The 17,577-nt window shown below is 25.4% G+C and overlaps 2 protein-coding genes across 2 annotated transcripts; both read right to left on the bottom strand.

The window, feature by feature from the left end:
* Positions 1-880: 880 nt before the first annotated feature.
* CkaCkLH20_13253 (uncharacterized protein) lies at positions 881-1,732 on the bottom strand (the record flags this gene model as incomplete). Its single annotated transcript, XM_038895963.1, has 1 exon — positions 881-1,732. One exon carries the CDS (start codon positions 1,730-1,732, stop codon positions 881-883), a length of 852 nt encoding a protein of 283 aa, XP_038738726.1.
* A 535-nt stretch (positions 1,733-2,267) lies between these two features.
* Positions 2,268-4,170, bottom strand: CkaCkLH20_13252 (glycosyl hydrolase; the record flags this gene model as incomplete). The annotated part of the gene is made up of 5 exons (XM_038895962.1): positions 2,268-2,555; positions 2,612-2,922; positions 2,973-3,615; positions 3,665-3,769; positions 3,829-4,170. 5 exons carry the CDS (start codon positions 4,168-4,170, stop codon positions 2,268-2,270), a joined length of 1,689 nt encoding a protein of 562 aa, XP_038738725.1.
* Between the last annotated feature and the right edge of the window lie 13,407 nt (positions 4,171-17,577).

The raw sequence follows: 17,577 nt of genomic DNA, 5'->3' as shown, positions 1-17,577 counted from the left end.
CCTTGAGCAGCCCTCTACCACGAGTTCAACATCCGAGAACAACTGCTAGCCATCTTGCGGCGTCGGCGGGAGACGCGTTCTCGCGTCTTTCAACCTACAATAGCGTCGTGCTTGCTCTCCCCCTACCCCACACTGTTTGAAGGCAGGGAGACTGGAATGCTGCTCAATTCTGTGGATAAACATTAGGGATGAGAAGCCTCTCGCGAGCCGCATGTTCCACGCATGCGTTCGTACCTCTTGTTGGCCCGCGTCAATCCTTACCCTGTTTCGTTGGATTGACAGAGATGCCGTGGCTGTCGATTGGTTCTGTGGCTGAACTACGAGATGTAGTTTTCGATCTGTCCCCCATCGCTTCGAGCTTGCTCGATGACCTGTGACCCCCATCGCTTCGAGCTTGCTCGATGACCTGTGACCCCCATCGCTTCGAGCTTGCTCGATGACCTGTGAGACCGTCGGTGCTCTGCAACTTCGGACAACAATATCCAGCTACACATGAGATTTCCTGCGTTTGTTTGCCAACTACCTTTCTTTGTTCACCCTTGCTATCACTTGTAGCTCTGCAGGCACATTGTCGCAAAGTTACTGCTGATCTGCATACCTCGCTTTTGTCAGTCTTTCTCCTATTGAGTATCCCAGGCAACCAGGTCACCCCTTGGACGCTCCTCGTACCCATTGTCTTGTGGCTTGATCTTGCTCTGTAGGATGTCGGCAATGCACATAGTCTACGAGACCCTTAAGATGCCCCAGTGGGGCGAACTGAGGTCCTCCCGGATCTCAGGTCTGAACTTCGAAGACAACAGTGCACGTAAGGTAAAAGTAAGATAAATAACACTTCCTTTCCGCTGCGCCGGTAGAAGTAGCTATTCAGTGCGCATGTCGTCTATGACTCTTTCATACTAGTTCTCAACAGATCTCTCTCGATAATCATGTCTTTCCATGATGCCAATTCATCGACATTCCAATTCACCCACACAAATCGCCCATTGAGGAAGGCTGCCTTCTCCGAGGCTGCCCATACTACGAAATCTGCTGTGAGCTTCACGTCCGTAAGCGGCCGCTGCAGTCTCGACTTTGTGAGCATGGCTGATCTCACTGCGCCTGGATGGAGCGAGATTATCCGCGCTTCCAATGCTGGTACATCATCAGTGATGATTTCTGCCAGTCTCAACACCGCTGCCTTGCTCGCTCCATAACCGCTTAGCCCAGTCATATGCGTCTCGTAGGCCGCCCTGGTGTTGACATTGATGATCACACCGGGAGCTTCCACGCGGCGCGCCCTTCGATGTCGGAGGTACATTTGCGTCATGATCGCTGTTCCAAAAACGTTGGTCTCGAATGCCTGCCACCAGTCTTCCAGATCAGCCTCGACGAAGCCACCCGGCTCTGGCAAGTAGCCAGCATTATTGACTAGAACGTCGGGGGAGATCTCGATGGCGGCGAAGATGGCGGCAACTTGGTCTGGGGAAGATACGCTTGCGACATAGTATGAGACCTCCAACTCTGGAAAATCGGTGCGAAGGCCTGTGGAAGTTTCCACTAAGGTGGATTCTGTCCGACCCGTGAGGATGATTTTGGCAACGTTGGCCTCGGCAAAGGAACGAGTCATGGTTGTTCCGATTCCCGAGCCACCTCCGGTCAGCAAGACGGTCTTGCCTCGGAATTCGTCCCGGAGTAGGGTGGGAGACACGCCCGAGTAGGTCTCGAAGTGCTCCGACTTGATAAAAGACGCCATGACGTGGTGAGTCGGTAAGGGGCAGGTGAGAAAGACACCAGCCCGGTAGAGCAAGTCGTTGAGGGGTGCCGGGCTGTCAGGTATATAGAGAGGCCTGGCCTCTGCTATGCCATGCTTGTGAAGTCCGCACGCATATGCTTTACTGACTGGGCCACTGTCCGAACTTTCGTCCGAGGAACAACAGCTCAGTTTTGACTCGCTGCTCCAGCTGATGTCAGGGCTATTTCACTCTTCAGGCACCAAAGATGGTAATAAGATCTGCAGCGTTAGAGTTCGAAGTTGGTGTCCGTCGGACTCTAAAGGGGGATCTCCCGGCAGCTACGTAGTCATAGTTCTAGTCAGAGCTGACGCTTGTGATGCGGAAGTGCGAGCTTGGACTTCTTATCTCAGCTGTGACTGCAGGTTCGTCGACCATGAGACAATTGCCAACCATTGTGTCACATTTAGTGGCTAGATACTCAAATCAGTTGTATGCGCTTCCGCGTATGGGGGCTAGGTTCGAATTCAAATTCAGACTACTTCACATCCCTGGCAATTACTTCCTCGTCTGCACAATTGCCAAATCTGTGAAGTCGGAGGGGTCAAGCACCGGTTCGCCTCGACCAAATGAGTAAATGCCAAACATAACTCCGCAGAAAGCACCCCCAACGGGAGGAAAGACAGTCAAGGCATCTGACGCGAATGCCGTCCCGACTTGAACATCCCCGTTGGTGAGACTCATCTCGTATTTGGTAGGATGTGCGATGACGGTTACCTGCACGGGTTGATCCAAGTGTAGAGCTGCCCCATGCGACGATTGTGATCCCAAAAGTGGATGCGAGACCTGGCGTTATTAGCAATGTCTTGAGGGTCTGGAGGAGCGGTGCGGGAAACACGTACCTTTAAGTCATTGATCTTGCCCGTGGGTTCTCTCAATACGACAGTTGGAACGACCGAACCATCGTCTCGCTGCACCGCAGTAATTCCTATCGTAGCATAGGAATATTGGCTCCACCACACGGTAACTCCGGACTCATAACCTGCTCTGCCAGGTCTGAACAGCATCTTGGCCCTGAAGCTTTCATGATATGATGACTGCTTTCTGAGCAACATCGCCGGAGATTCTGGGCTGCTGAGATCGAAGCAGTTTCCATACAGCCTTAAATATCCCGGACGCTCGGTGAGGCTATGGCAGGGCTTGATTGGGGTGTCTGTTGTCGTTAGCTGCGAGACACTATGACTCCTGGGGGGCATTGCCTACTCTTGTGATACCAACCGATATCGAGGGAGCGCTGTGACAGATCCGCATTCCATTTGACCCCGTCTGCGTCCGCGATGGATGCTTTTTGCACCGGTTCCCTTCCGACCGTTTCAAGAGTGATATTGTGGCCCTGATTGAAGACGGGCCAGTCATCAACCCAGTCGACTCGGACTAGAAAGGTCTCGCGCCCCATTGGAGGTTCGATGTATTTGCCCTCAGACTTGACCGGACGAACGCCCAACATCACGGCCCACCACATGCCACGGCCATCCTCAAAGACGTCGCAGTGGCCAGTTCGCTGCACCTCTTCATCGGGACCGTTGTACCATAATGCCTTTCCTTGAGTCTCCCATGGGCCGTAAGGACCGATTTCATTCCTGAGAACCCATTCCTGGTGGCCTGCTTCTGTGCCACCTTCGGCAGTGAACAGGTAGTAGTATTTGCCCTTCCGAATGATGTGAGAACCCTCGGCAATCCCATGAGGCGATTCTCGGATGACCTGAGGAGGTGTCAAAGTACTCCCTGTCTCGATATCGATCTCTGAGATGTGGATCGCGAAGTCCTTCAATTTCAGCCCGGGTGTCCGCTTCCCCATCCGCACAGTTGTAGATAGATAGACCTTGCCGTCGTCGTCCCAAAACAACTAGTCTTGAATTCAGCGATGAGGTGTAACGCCTCACATTTGCACTTACGTCTTGGTCAAAGCCAGGGTTGTCAAAGTAGACCGGATCTGACCAGGCATTATCATCCCAGATGTTGTCTGTCCACACATAGAAACCGCGAGGGAAGATACGTTCCTGGGACTATCGCATGAGCAAAAGCCGAGAGACAGGTATTACGAGGGCAATAGCCTCACATCGCTCGGGGGCCGGTAACGCTGGAATATGCCATTCGCGAGGTACCAACGCTTCTCGATGGGCCGGTAACGCAGCGTACTTGCCCAGCTCCCGGCGCCAGGCTCAACAGTGCGCAGCTCGATTTGACTCCGCCGGGTGAGAGCGTGACCAATCAGCTTCCAATTAACAAGATCTGTGGACGTGTAAATCGCGCAACCGGGGAAGTATTCGAATGTCGAGGTTGATAAGAAGAATGTCGTCGGATTGGACTCAGTCGCAGGCACGACGCAGATGGTCGGATCAGGACTGAAGCCCGAGATCACGGGGTTGAGGAAGACGGTTCCATGCTCGATAGACGCCATTATGATGCACGACAGAAGTAGCAAGTCAGCGGGATGAAACTGAATGACGTGAATACTGTAACAATCTATAGAGTTGCAAAGCACCCGGTACCCAAAACGGCTTCATCATGCCCATATGAAGGTTTAGAAGCTCGTGATGAAAGCGCTCGCGAGATGTGAGCCGGCGCTCGACAGCTCGGCTCAAGTTTCTCCAGCAATCACAGAGAATTGCATGTCAGAGTCCTCCCCACATACATCCGCCGGGCGTAGTAGCCGAAATGTCCGACACTAAGATACATTGAATTGAGCAGTAAGTGCCTAATAGGCTTAAAAGTAATTTAATTTTTAAATAGTAATTAAATTACTTTTAAAAATTAAATTGCTTTTAAAAATTAAATTACTTTTAAAAATTAAATTGCTTTTAAAAATTAAATTACTTTTAAAAATTAAATTGCTTTTAAAAATTAAATTACTTTTAAAAATTAAATTACTTTTAAAAATTAAATTACCTTTAAAAATTAAATTACTTTTAAAAATTAAATTACTTTTAAAAAAACTATATTTCTTTTAAACTTAACTTTAACTTATAGATATATAATTAAAATATTTATATACTTAATTAGAAACTAAATTAAGCTTTTACTATATAAATTAATATAAAAACTAAATATTACCTATTAGTAATAAGGCTTACTACCCTCTTCTCTCTACTTTCCTATAGCTTTTATAAATAATATATATACCTAAATACCTTACTTAAGCTAAATATATTAATACTAATTTAATTATAAATTATATCTATTTATTTTATTAAGAGATAGTATAAGTATTATAGCTATCTAACTAATAATAGGGTTTATATTATAATACGTTAAGTAATAATAAACTAATAATAGTTATAAGTTTATAGTTAAGTAAATTATAGATCTTAAAGAGCTTAATAATTAGTTAAGTTCTTAATAAGGTTATAGAGTAGTTATTACTTAAAGTAGCTAAAAGTATTTATAAAGATAATTATAAAGATAATTACTAAAGAGCTATAGAAGTTTAAACTTAGTAAAGTTAAGTTTATTCTATATATATATTTTAAATTATAAGTAGCTTTTTTATTTTATTAAGAAGTAGTTTATTAATTACCTATTAAATAATTACCTTTATATATAAATAGATATATTTAGTTAATATATCTATTAATTACTAATTACTTTTATATTTTATTAAAAAAAATATTTTATTATTATATAATTTATTTTATAGTTCTTTTATTTTAAAAGTTTCTATTTAGTTTTATAATTTTATATATAAAGGTTATATCTTAACTATTTAATTCTCTATAAAGTAGTCTCTATTAGTTATACCTTATAGGTTATAATATTAAGTCTCCTCTCTAAAGGTTTTATTCTTAAGTTTAATATAAATATATTATAATTTCTAAATTAAAGAATTTTTAATTATACTTTTTAATTTTATATAATATTAATATTAGCCTTTAGCTACTATATTATATTTAGAAACTATATATTTAACTAACTTTAGGTTTAGCTTAACTAATTTAATTAATTAATAGCTATTTAGTTATATAACTATATATAAGCCTAAAGTTCCTATTTTAACTATTATTTTATTACTTTATACTTTAACTTCTCCTATTATAATAATAAAAACTTTTTTACTATATCTTTAATACTTTAAAACTCTTCTTTAGTACTACTTCTTTCTATTATTTACTAACTAATTAACCCTTTTAACTATATAGCTATTAAGCTAATATATTATTATTAAACTTTTTAAAAGACTTTTAGCTTACCCTTAATCTTTAAGACTATTATAATAGTTTTATTACTTACTATTAGTAATACTATTAATATAAATAATTTAAATCTATAGAACTTATAGATTCTTAACTTTAAGCTTAAAATCTTTAGCTATTTAAAGGAAACTTATAGATAAGGAGTATTACTTAGCTCTAAGGGAGCTTTATAGTAGTTTATTAATATAAGTTTTTTAGTTCTTTAATATAATTTTAATATTTTAGCCTATACTATCTCTTAATATAATAAATAAATATAAATAATAATTAAATTAATATTAATTAATAAGTTTAGTCTAACTAAAGTCTTTAGGTATATATAAATTTATAAGAGCTATAAAAAAAGGGGGAATAATAAGCCTTATTATTAATATTAAATAAAAACCTTATAGAGGTATTTAATAGATAGGAATAATAGCTTAAATTTATTATAATAGTATTAAACCTTTTAGTTATAAGTCTCTCTTTATAATACCCTTATAGTCTTTTAGCTAAAAGGGTAGCTAATAAAGTATCTCTATTATATTATTAAGTAGATATAAAAAGCTAGCTATTATTTTAAGCTAAAAGTTTACTCCTTATCTTCTTTTTTTTAATATATTTAAATTCTTTTTTTAATATATCTTTTCTATCTTTTAATATCTTTATAATACTTTAATATAATATTTAAAAGCTATAGTAATATAAGCTTAATAATATAAAGCTTAAAATAAATATCTATAAGATTAAAGGCTTTAAATTTAAAGAGCTAAACTATATTAATTAGCTTATTATTATTTATTTTACTTTAATATATTTAAAGTAAGCTATTAATCTTAACTTTATTATAAAGAGCTAAATTATATATACTTAAGATCTCTATAGCTATATTAAAGATAATAATAATAATAATAATAATAATAATCTAAAAAAAAAGATATAATAATAAATATTAATTTTACTATTTATAAGCTCTTTATAGGCTTTTTAAAGTTAGCTAAATAGCTTAAAGTTAAGAATCTATAAGTTTTATAAATCTAAATTACTTTAATATATTAATAATATTACTAATAGTAAGTAATAGAACTATAATAGTCTTAAGTACTAAGGGTAAGCTAATAGTCTTTTAAAAAGTTTAATTAATAATAATATAATAGCTTAATAGCTATATAGTTAAAAGGGTTAATTAGTTAGTAAATAGTAAAAGTTTTAGAGATATCTTCTAAAGTATTAGAGATATAATAAAAAGGTCTATTATTATTATTATAATAAGGGAAGTTAAGGTATAAAGTAATAAAATAATAATTAAAATAGAAACTTTAGGCTTATATATAGTTATATAACTAGATAGCTATTAATTAGTTAAGTTAGTTAGGCTAAACTTAGAGTTAGTTAAATATATAGTTTCTAAATATAATATAGTAGCTAAAAGCCTAAAGGAAACTTATAAAATACTTATAAGTTAATAAATTATTATTAATATTTAAAATAAATACTTTAATAATATTAATATCTTTATCTTTAAGCTTATTAAGAGTAAATATAATAATATTCTCTTTATTAAGGTTTAAAGCTAATAATATAGTTTTATAAATAAAATAAATAGATAGTATAGGCTAAAGTGCTAGAATTGTATTAAAGAACTAAGAAACTTATATTAGTAAACTGCTATAAAGCTCCCTTAGAGCTAGGTAATACTCCCTACCTATAAATAAAATAAACTATAATAACTTTTATATTAAAGTTTAAATTATTATATTTATAGCTATTAATACTTTAGATAGTTATTATAAATATATATTAAGTTTATAATATTATTATTATTAAGCTTATTATATAATATATTAAGTTAAACAATACTTATTTTAAAGAAAGAATTTAAATATAATAATAAATAAAGAAAATAAAGAACAAGGTTTTAGCTTAAAATAGTTAGCTTTTTATCTCTATTTAATAATATAATAGAGATACCCTATTAGCTACTCTTTTAGCTAAAGGACTATAAGGGTATTATAAAGAGAGACTTATAATTAGAATATTTAGTACTATTATAATAGATTTAAGCTATTATTACTACCTATTAATAATAAGGCTTATTACCCCCTCTTTTTCTTATAGCTTCTATAAACTTATATATACTTAAAGACCTTAGCTAGGCTAAATCTTATTAATTAATACTAATTTAATTATTATTTATATCTATTTATTATATTAAGAGATAGTATAAGCTGAAGTACTAAAATTATATTAAAGAACTAAAAAACTTATATTAATAAACTACTATATAAAGCTCCCTTAAAGCTAGGTAATATTTCTATTTTATAATATTAATATTATATTAAGTTATATTTTTAAACTTAATTCTTTATTTATTCTTTACTATAGAAATTATACTTTTTAAATTACTATATATACCTTTAGGTACTATATTATAATTTAAACTATATATTTAACTTACTATAGGTTTAGCCTAGCCTACTAACTAACTAATAGCTATTTAGCTATATAACTTATAGACCCTATATATAAGCTTAAGCTTCTACTGTAACTATTAGTTTATTACTTTATACCTTAACTTCCCCTATTATAATAATAATAATAATAATAAATTTTTTACTATATATCTAATACTTTAATACTCTTTCTTTAAGCTACTCCTCCTAGCTATTTACTAAATAATTAGCCCTAAAGCTATTAAGCTAATACTTTATTATATTATTATATTATTATACTATTAATATTAAGCTTTTTAAGTTTATTTATAGAAAACTCTTTACTTATTACTATTACTATTATTATTTAATAAAGCTATTATAGTTCTATTACTTACTATTAGCTATATTTATAATATTAATCTAAATAGGCCTAACTTATAGATTTTTAACTACTTTAAGCTTTAGATCTATAGCTATTTAGAGGAAGCCTATAAGATATTTATAAATAAATAAATTACTATTAATTTATATAAATAGCTTTATTTTAACTTTTTTAACTTTTAGATTATTTAACTACTCTAAAAGATATAAAACTAACCTTAAAAGCTTTTTATAGTTAAAAGTAAATTTTATAAGAGTTTTCTTTTTAGTTAAGGTCTCTAAGTCCTTATATCTAGGGCTTAGGTTCTAAATACTATTCTTAGTAGTTAAAGCCTTTATCTTATTATACTTATTAAGAGGTATATTAAATAATATCTTAAAAAAAGGATTTAAATATTATAATAAAGGATTATAAAAAGATAAAAAATAGGCCTCTAGTTTAAGATAATAGCTAGCTTTATAGGCCTACTTAATAATATAATAGAGATATTATTCTAGCTAAAGGACCTTAAGGGTATTAAGGGATTTATAATAAAGATACTATTTTAGCTAAAGGACTTTAAAGGTATTAAGGGATTTATAACTAGAAAGTTTAATACCTTTATAATAGGTTTAAGCTATTATTATTACTTATTAGTAATTAAGCTTACTACTTACTCCCCCCCCCTCTATCTTTCTTATAGCTTTTATAAATAATATATATATCTAAAAACCTTAGCTAAGCTAAATATATTAATATTAATTTAATTATAAGTTATATCTATTTATTTTATTAGGAGATAGTATAAGCTAAAGTACTACTATTATAATAAATATATTATAGAACCTTATATTAAGAAACCGCTATAAAGCTTATTTAGAGCTAAGTAGTAGTTTATCTTTAAATTACTATATATAAATTTATTATAAAGATATTTTATTTTTATTATTAATCTTTAAGAAAATATTATAAGCTACTTTTTAATAATAAGGTTTATAGAGAGTATATTTATATAGAGTAATCTTATAATATAATAATAAATATAATTTATATTTATAAATATTTAGTTTTCTTTTAGAGTATCTTTTTATTTATTAATTATTTTAATTAATTACTTTTTAAATAAGGCCTCTTATTTAAAGGATATTAAAGTAATAAAATAGAAAGTTTTATATATAAAGGCTACTATTTTATATATTATATAAGCTAAATTAAATAAATTTATAATATAATTAAATTATTTATAAAAATAAAAGAGAATAATTTTTTATAAAAGTTATAAAGTTATTAAAGAGAGACTAATAGTTTCTCTTATCTTAAAGGTATAGTTTATAAATACTTTTAGTATAATAAATTAAGATATAGCTTTTAATAATTTAAACCTAAATATTTTAAATTTCTTATTATTTTTTTAGTTTTATTTTAATATTTTAACTTAAATAAGTAGTCTTTCTTATTCTTTAGGTATTAAGATATTATAGTCTATTTATTAACTAAAAGTATTAGCTTTTTTATTTTATAATCTTTTATAATAAATAATTTTAAAGTTAAACTTAAATAGAAATTCTGATTATTATACTTATTATTTATTTAAAACTTTAAATGTAATAAAGTATATTAAGTTTTTATAGTTTATAGATATTTTAATAAGGTATTTAATTTTAAAGAAATATAATCTCTCTTCTTTAAATACTTTAATACTTACTATAAGCTCTTTATTATAGATCTAGTAATTAAGCTTTAGTCTATAGAGTTTTTTTAAATAAAAAAGTAATAGATTAAAGTTATTCTTTTTTATCTTACTATAAGAGCTATATACTTATTATAAAGTTAAATATATTTATTTAAACTTTAAAAGGTTTCTTAAGGTTTAATATATATATAATAATATTCTCTACTATAATTAATTTAATTTAATTAAGGTCTTTTTAATACTTAATAATCTATTTAAAAGATTTATTTTTCTTAATAAGTCCCATAAGGTTCCTATTAGTTCTATATAGTTCTTAATAAACCTTTAGTAAAAGTTAATAAGTCTAAAGAATAATTAGATATTTTTAATATTTTAAAATATTAACTATTTCTAAATTACTTTAATTTTCTTTTTATTTATTTAAATAATATTAAAAGAAATAATTAATTTAAAATAATTAACTTTTTAAATATAAAACTTAGCTTTTAGCTACTATATTATATTTAGAAACTATATATTTAACTAACTTTAGGTTTAGCTTAACTAACTTAACTAATTAATAGCTATTTAGTTATATAACTATATATAAGCCTTAGCTTTTTATTTTAACTATTATTTTATTACTTTATACCTTAACTTCCTCTATTATAATAATAATAATAAACTTTTTTATTAAGATATCTCTAATACTTTAGAAAATATCTCTAAAACTTCTATTATTTACTATAGATTAAACTTTTTAAAAGACTTTTAGCTTACCTCTAGTACTTAAGACTATTATAGTAGTTTTATTATTTATTATTAGTAATACTATTAATATATTAAAGTAATTTAGATCTATAGAACTTATAGATTTTTAACTTTAAGCTTAAGATCTTTAGCTATTTAGAGGAAACTTATAAAATACTTATAAATTAATAAATTATTATTAATATTTAAAATAAATACTTTAATAATATTAAGATCTTTATCTTTAAGCCTATGAAGAGTAAATGAAATAATATTCTCTTTATTAAGGTTTAAAGCTAATAATATAATTTTATAAATAAAATAAGTTATAATAACTTTTTATATCTACTTAATAATATAATAAAGATACTCTATTAGCTACTCTTTTAGCTAAAAAACTATAAGGGTATTAAGGGACTTATAACTAAAAGGTTTAATATTATTATAATAGATATAAGCTATTATTACTACTTATTAATAATAAGGCTTATTACTTCCCTATTTCCTATAGCTCTTATAAACTTATATATACCTAAAGACCTTAATTAAGCTAAGCTTATTAGTTAATATTAATTTAATTATTATTTATATCTATTTATTATATTAAGAGATAATATAAACTAAAGTACTAAAATTATATTAAAGAATTAAGAAACTTATATTAAAAAACTACTATAAAGCTCTCTTAAAGCTAGGTAATACTCTCTATCTATATATTAAATATAATTATATTAATATATATTAAAAGTAACTTAATTATATATATTGATTATATTAAGTATATAAAGAAAAATATTATATTAGAGGTAAAATAAAGGTTATAAACTAAAGAGAGGTTATTAAAGGTATTAATTAGTTATAAAAGTTATTAAATTATTCTATAGTTATATATATTTAGAATAAAGTTATTAGTTATTAAATAGAAGATCCCTATAGTATAAATAAGTTTTAAACTAAAAGTAGTATATTTATACTTCTCTACCTAAAGGATATAGGGTCCCCTATTTACTAGATAGAGGATATATTTCTTTTTATAAAATAGCTAAAACTATAATATTAATAGAGAGAAAGATATCTTTATCTTTATATAAGGTATAATTAATATAGAAAGGGAATAATATTTTAATATTATATTATAAAGTATATATTATTTATTAGCTTAAATTACTAAAAATAATAAATTAAATATTAAATTTACTCTACTATTATTAATTCCAATATAGAGATTAAAAGGCTATAGAGAAGTCTTTAAAGAAGTTTATAATATCTAGATATTTATTAAAGTTATTTTATAATAATATAATATTCTTTATATTTTTAATTAAAAAATTAAAATATATTTGTACTATTTAATAAGATAGTTTATAAAAGATATTTAGAGGATTTCCTTTTTATTAAATAAAAAGAGTTTTTATAAGTATTTATATAGATATAAAATTAAGCCCTAAAGGTCGTAATAAGTTAAAGCTATTATTATTTAGATTATAGCTAAATATATCTCTATTATAAATAGAAACGCTATATACTTATATTATACTCTAAGACGTTAAGTTATAAATAAGTTAGATATATAGAGGCTAAATAGAAGCTTAATAATATAATAAATATTTTAAGTTATATAGTTAAGGCTTTTTATTAAGTATATATAGTATAGAGTATTATACTATTTTATAAGTTATTTATATTAAGTATTTACTTATTAAGTTAACTTATATAATTAAGGCTATATCTAGCTTTAGCTTAAGTATAAAAACCTTAATTATATAAATATTACCTCTTTTAATATTAGGCTTTTAAATAAACGTCCTCTTTATTCTATTGAAAAATCTTGTATTATAAAATATTCTTTCTAAAAATTAAAAGTTTTTTTATTTATAATAAATAAAATAAATATTAAGTTCTTAAATAAATAAATAAATAAATTAAACTTAAAAAGAGTAATATTATATATTAAATATATAGCATTATATATTTATTATTATACTTTAGAAAAATAAATAAAATATATCTCTTAATATATTAAAAATATTTAATAAGCTCTTTTTAAGGTCTTTAAGAGTAGAATTAAGTAATAAAAAAGTAATAATCTTTTAGAAAATATAGTTTAATTCTCTAAAGTTAATAGTATCTTCAAAGCTATAGTTATAGCTTTTTTATTATTTATTATTTATATTTATATTTAAGTTATATTATAAATATAAATTATTTATTAATACTAAATATTTATTAATAAATCTTAAAGTCTTTTTCTTTAGTTATATAAATAGGCTTATTAGATTTATTTATAAATATTTTATAAATATAATAATAATTAGTTATTATTTATAAGTAATACCTTTTAAAAAGATATTTATTTAGATTAAATTAAAGTATATATTTAAAGCTAAATTAAATTATATAATAAAAATTAAAAAGTACTTAATAAGCTTTAGAGACTTTTTTAAGATATTATTATAATAGATATTTTATTTTAAATATATTTAAAACTTAAAATAGAATTAATATAAGCTATTAAGTATTTTAACTTAATTAATATTATTAATAGTCTTTTTAGCTTAAATTAAATTAAAATAGCTATTAATTAACTTAAAGAAGTTTATAACTATATTTATTCTTTATATTTATAAAATACCTTAAAGGTAATATCTTATATATATCTTATTTTAATTAAATAATTAATAGGTTATATTAATATTAATAGAGACTTTTTATAAAATAATATTCTATTTAATAACTACAAAGGTATTTAATATAGTTATTATAAGTATTAACTTAGCTTTAAGAGGTTTAAGAATATATTAAATAATATAATCTTTCATTTAGATTATATCTATATATATTATCTTAATTACTATATATATTATTTTTAGTAATAAGGATAAGCTTAATTAATCTTATTAAAATTATTAAAAGATTACCTTAAGGTTAATTAGCTAGAATATATTTTATAGCTACTTTTAAAATATTTATATTAAATAACTTTAACTTAATAGTTAGCTATATATTTTATATATTTTTATAATATAAAATTATTAATAATTAAATCTTACTTATTATTATTAATAAGTTTACAAATTAGCTTAAAATTAGAGTTAATAAATCAAAAAATACTTTTACCCTAAATATAATATAAATATTTTACTTATTAAGTAAATTAATTCTCTCTTATTTTAAAGATATATTTAATAATAAGTACTTTAATTAAGAATTCTATTATAGAAATAAAATATTTATTAATAAGTTAAATAAGTTTTTAAGAAAATAGTATATAAAGTAGATCTCTATAATATATTTAGTAAACTTAAAAGAAAATGTTTAAATAGTTTATTTAATTAAAGCTAAGCTTATAATTATTATAAGTTAATTAATATATATTAAGCTAAATAGACTAAAAAAAGCTTAGGTCTCTAATTAATATATATATATATATATATATATATAAATAAAGCCTTTAGCTACTATATTATATTTAGAAACTATATATTTAACTAACTCTAGGTTTAACCTAGCTAACTTAACTAATTAATAGCTATTTAGTTATATAACTATATATAAGCTTAAGGTTTCTATTTTAGCTACTATTTTATTACTTTATATCTTAACTTCCCTTATTATAATAATAATAACTTTTTTATTAAGATATCTCTAATACTTTAGAACTCTTTTTTAATATTACTTCTTTTTATTATTTATTAATTAATTAACTCTTTTAATTATATAGCCTTTAAGTTAATATATTATTATTAAATATTTTAAAAAACTTTTAGTTTACTTTTAGTATTTAAAACTATTATTATAGTTTTATTATTTACTATTAATAATACTATTAGTATATTATAATTTAAATCTATAAAACTTATAAATTCTTAACTTTAAGCTTAAAATCCTTAGCTATTTAGAGGAAACTTATAAAATACTTAGAGATTAATAGATTACTATTAATATTTAGAATAAATATCTTAATAATATTAAGATCTTTATTTTTAAGCTTATTAAGAGTAAATATAATAATACCCTCTTTATTAAGGTTTAAAGCTAATAATATAGTTTTATAAATAAGATAAATTATAATAACTTTTATATTAAAGTTTAAGTTATTATAATTATAGCTATTAATATCCTAAATATTATAAATATATATTAATATTTTAATATTATTATTCTTAAGCTTATTATATAGTATATTAAGTTAAATAATATTTATTTTAGAGAAAGAATTTAAATATAATAATAAATAAAGAAGATAAAGAATAAGCTTTTAGTTTAAAATAATAGCTAGCTTTTTATACCTACTTAATAATATAATAAAGATACCCTATTAGCTACCCTTCTAGCTAAAAGACTATAAAGGTATTATAAAGAGGGACTTATAACTAAAAGGTTTAATACTATTATAATAGACTTAAGCTATTATTACTACTTATTAAATATCTCTATAAAGTTCTTATTTAATATTAATAATAAAGCTTAGTTAAGCTAAGCTTATTAATTAATATTAATTTAACTATTATTTATATCTATTTATTATATTAAGAGATAGTATAAGCTGAAGTATTAGAATTATATTAAAGAACTAAGAAACTTATATTAATAAACTACTATATAAAGCTCCCTTAGAGCTAGGTAATATTCCTACCTTATATAAATACCTATAAAGACTCTTTAAAAAGAAACTCCTCTAAATATCTAAATAAGAATAGTACTATATTTTTATAAAATAAGAACTATAATAAGTATCTAGATATTATTACTATAGACTTCTTTTAATTATTTAATATAAAAAGTATTATAATTCTTTACTTTTTATAGTTATATTTTATAGTTTTTTAATATTTATTTTCTATTTTAAAAACTTATTTTTATAATAAAGCTAAATTAAAAGAAATAAATATAAATTAAACTTTTATTATCTTTTTATTTTAAGGTATTTAAGGTTTAATATAATACTAACTATTTAATAAAAACCTATATTAATTTTTATTTATTTTATTATATAATAAAGTTAAAATATTTTTTATAGTTTTTCTTTTAAAGAGCTAAATTAATATATATTTTAATAAATAAATATTATAAATTTAACTTGAATAATATCTTTATTTAAGCTTAATTAATAATATCTTTATTAAGTCTATAGGCTTAAGTTATTTTTAATAAAAGCTTAATTAACTTATTATTTTAATAAGCTATTAAAATATAAAGATAAACTAGTGCCTACCTTTAAATAAGCTTTATAGTAGTTTCTTAATATAAGGTTTTATAGTATATTTATTATAATAATAGTACTTTAGCTTATATTATCTCCTAATAAAATAAATAGATACAATTTATAATTAAATTAATATTAACTTATTTAGCTTAACTAAAGTATTTAGATATATATATTTTTTATAAAAGCTATAAAAAAAGGGGGGGGGGGGAGCAATAAGCCTTATTATTAATAGATAATAATAATAGCTTAAATTTATTATAAAGATATTAAACCTTTTAATTTTAAATCCCTCTTTATAATACCCTTGAGGCTTTTTAATTAGAATAATATCTCTATTATATTATTAAATAGCCTTATAAAGTTAGCTATTATTTTAAACTAAAGGCTTATTCCTTATTATTTTATAATTCTTTTTTATTACTATATTTAAATCCTTTCTCTAAAATATTATTTAATATACCTCTTAATAGGCTAACCCTAGAGTTAGTTAAATATATAGTTTTTAAACGCAATATAGTAGCTAAAGGCCTAAGAATTCTTTTATATTAAAGAAATAAAATATCCTTCAATTTATATAGAGCTTTAATAAGCTTAATATACTTCTTAAATTATTTAAAACTATTTAAAAAATAGTAATATATAGGTTCTCTATTTAAATTTATCTCTATATTTAAAAAAGTATTTATTATATTAAATTAACTTATCTTTAAGTTAGATTAAGCTATAATAAATAAAAATATATAAAAAGACTAAACTATTAGTATAGTTATATATATATTTTATAAGTTATTAACTATTTAGAGATCTCTTTAAATATATATATATACCTTATAGTATTTTAAGAAGCTATTCTTATTAAATTTATATATAAAAACCTATTTAAATAATAGAGGTTTTAATATAGCTTTTTAGTAATTCTATATATATTAAGTTAACTTTATATTTAGTTTATATATCTCCTTATAGGCTTTATTAATCTATATTATTCTAAAGGGCTTCTTTAGTTATAAGATATTTTTCTACTTTAATAAAGGGTTTAATAATATAGTTTAATAGTATTAAAAAGTATCTATAGATTTTAAAACTTATAATACTATTATAAACCTCTCTAAATAGTTTCAATAAGCCTTAATAATTATAAAATATAAAATAAAATACTTTATATTACTCTCTTTTAATATTATTTATTAATTAAATATAAATATTATAAAG

Source organism: Colletotrichum karsti (assembly GCF_011947395.1).
Source record: "Colletotrichum karsti strain CkLH20 chromosome Unknown Scaffold80, whole genome shotgun sequence".
NCBI lineage: Eukaryota > Fungi > Ascomycota > Sordariomycetes > Glomerellales > Glomerellaceae > Colletotrichum > Colletotrichum karsti.
Note: the sequence above shows the minus strand (reverse complement) of the source record. Positions and strands in the feature narration are given on the sequence as shown.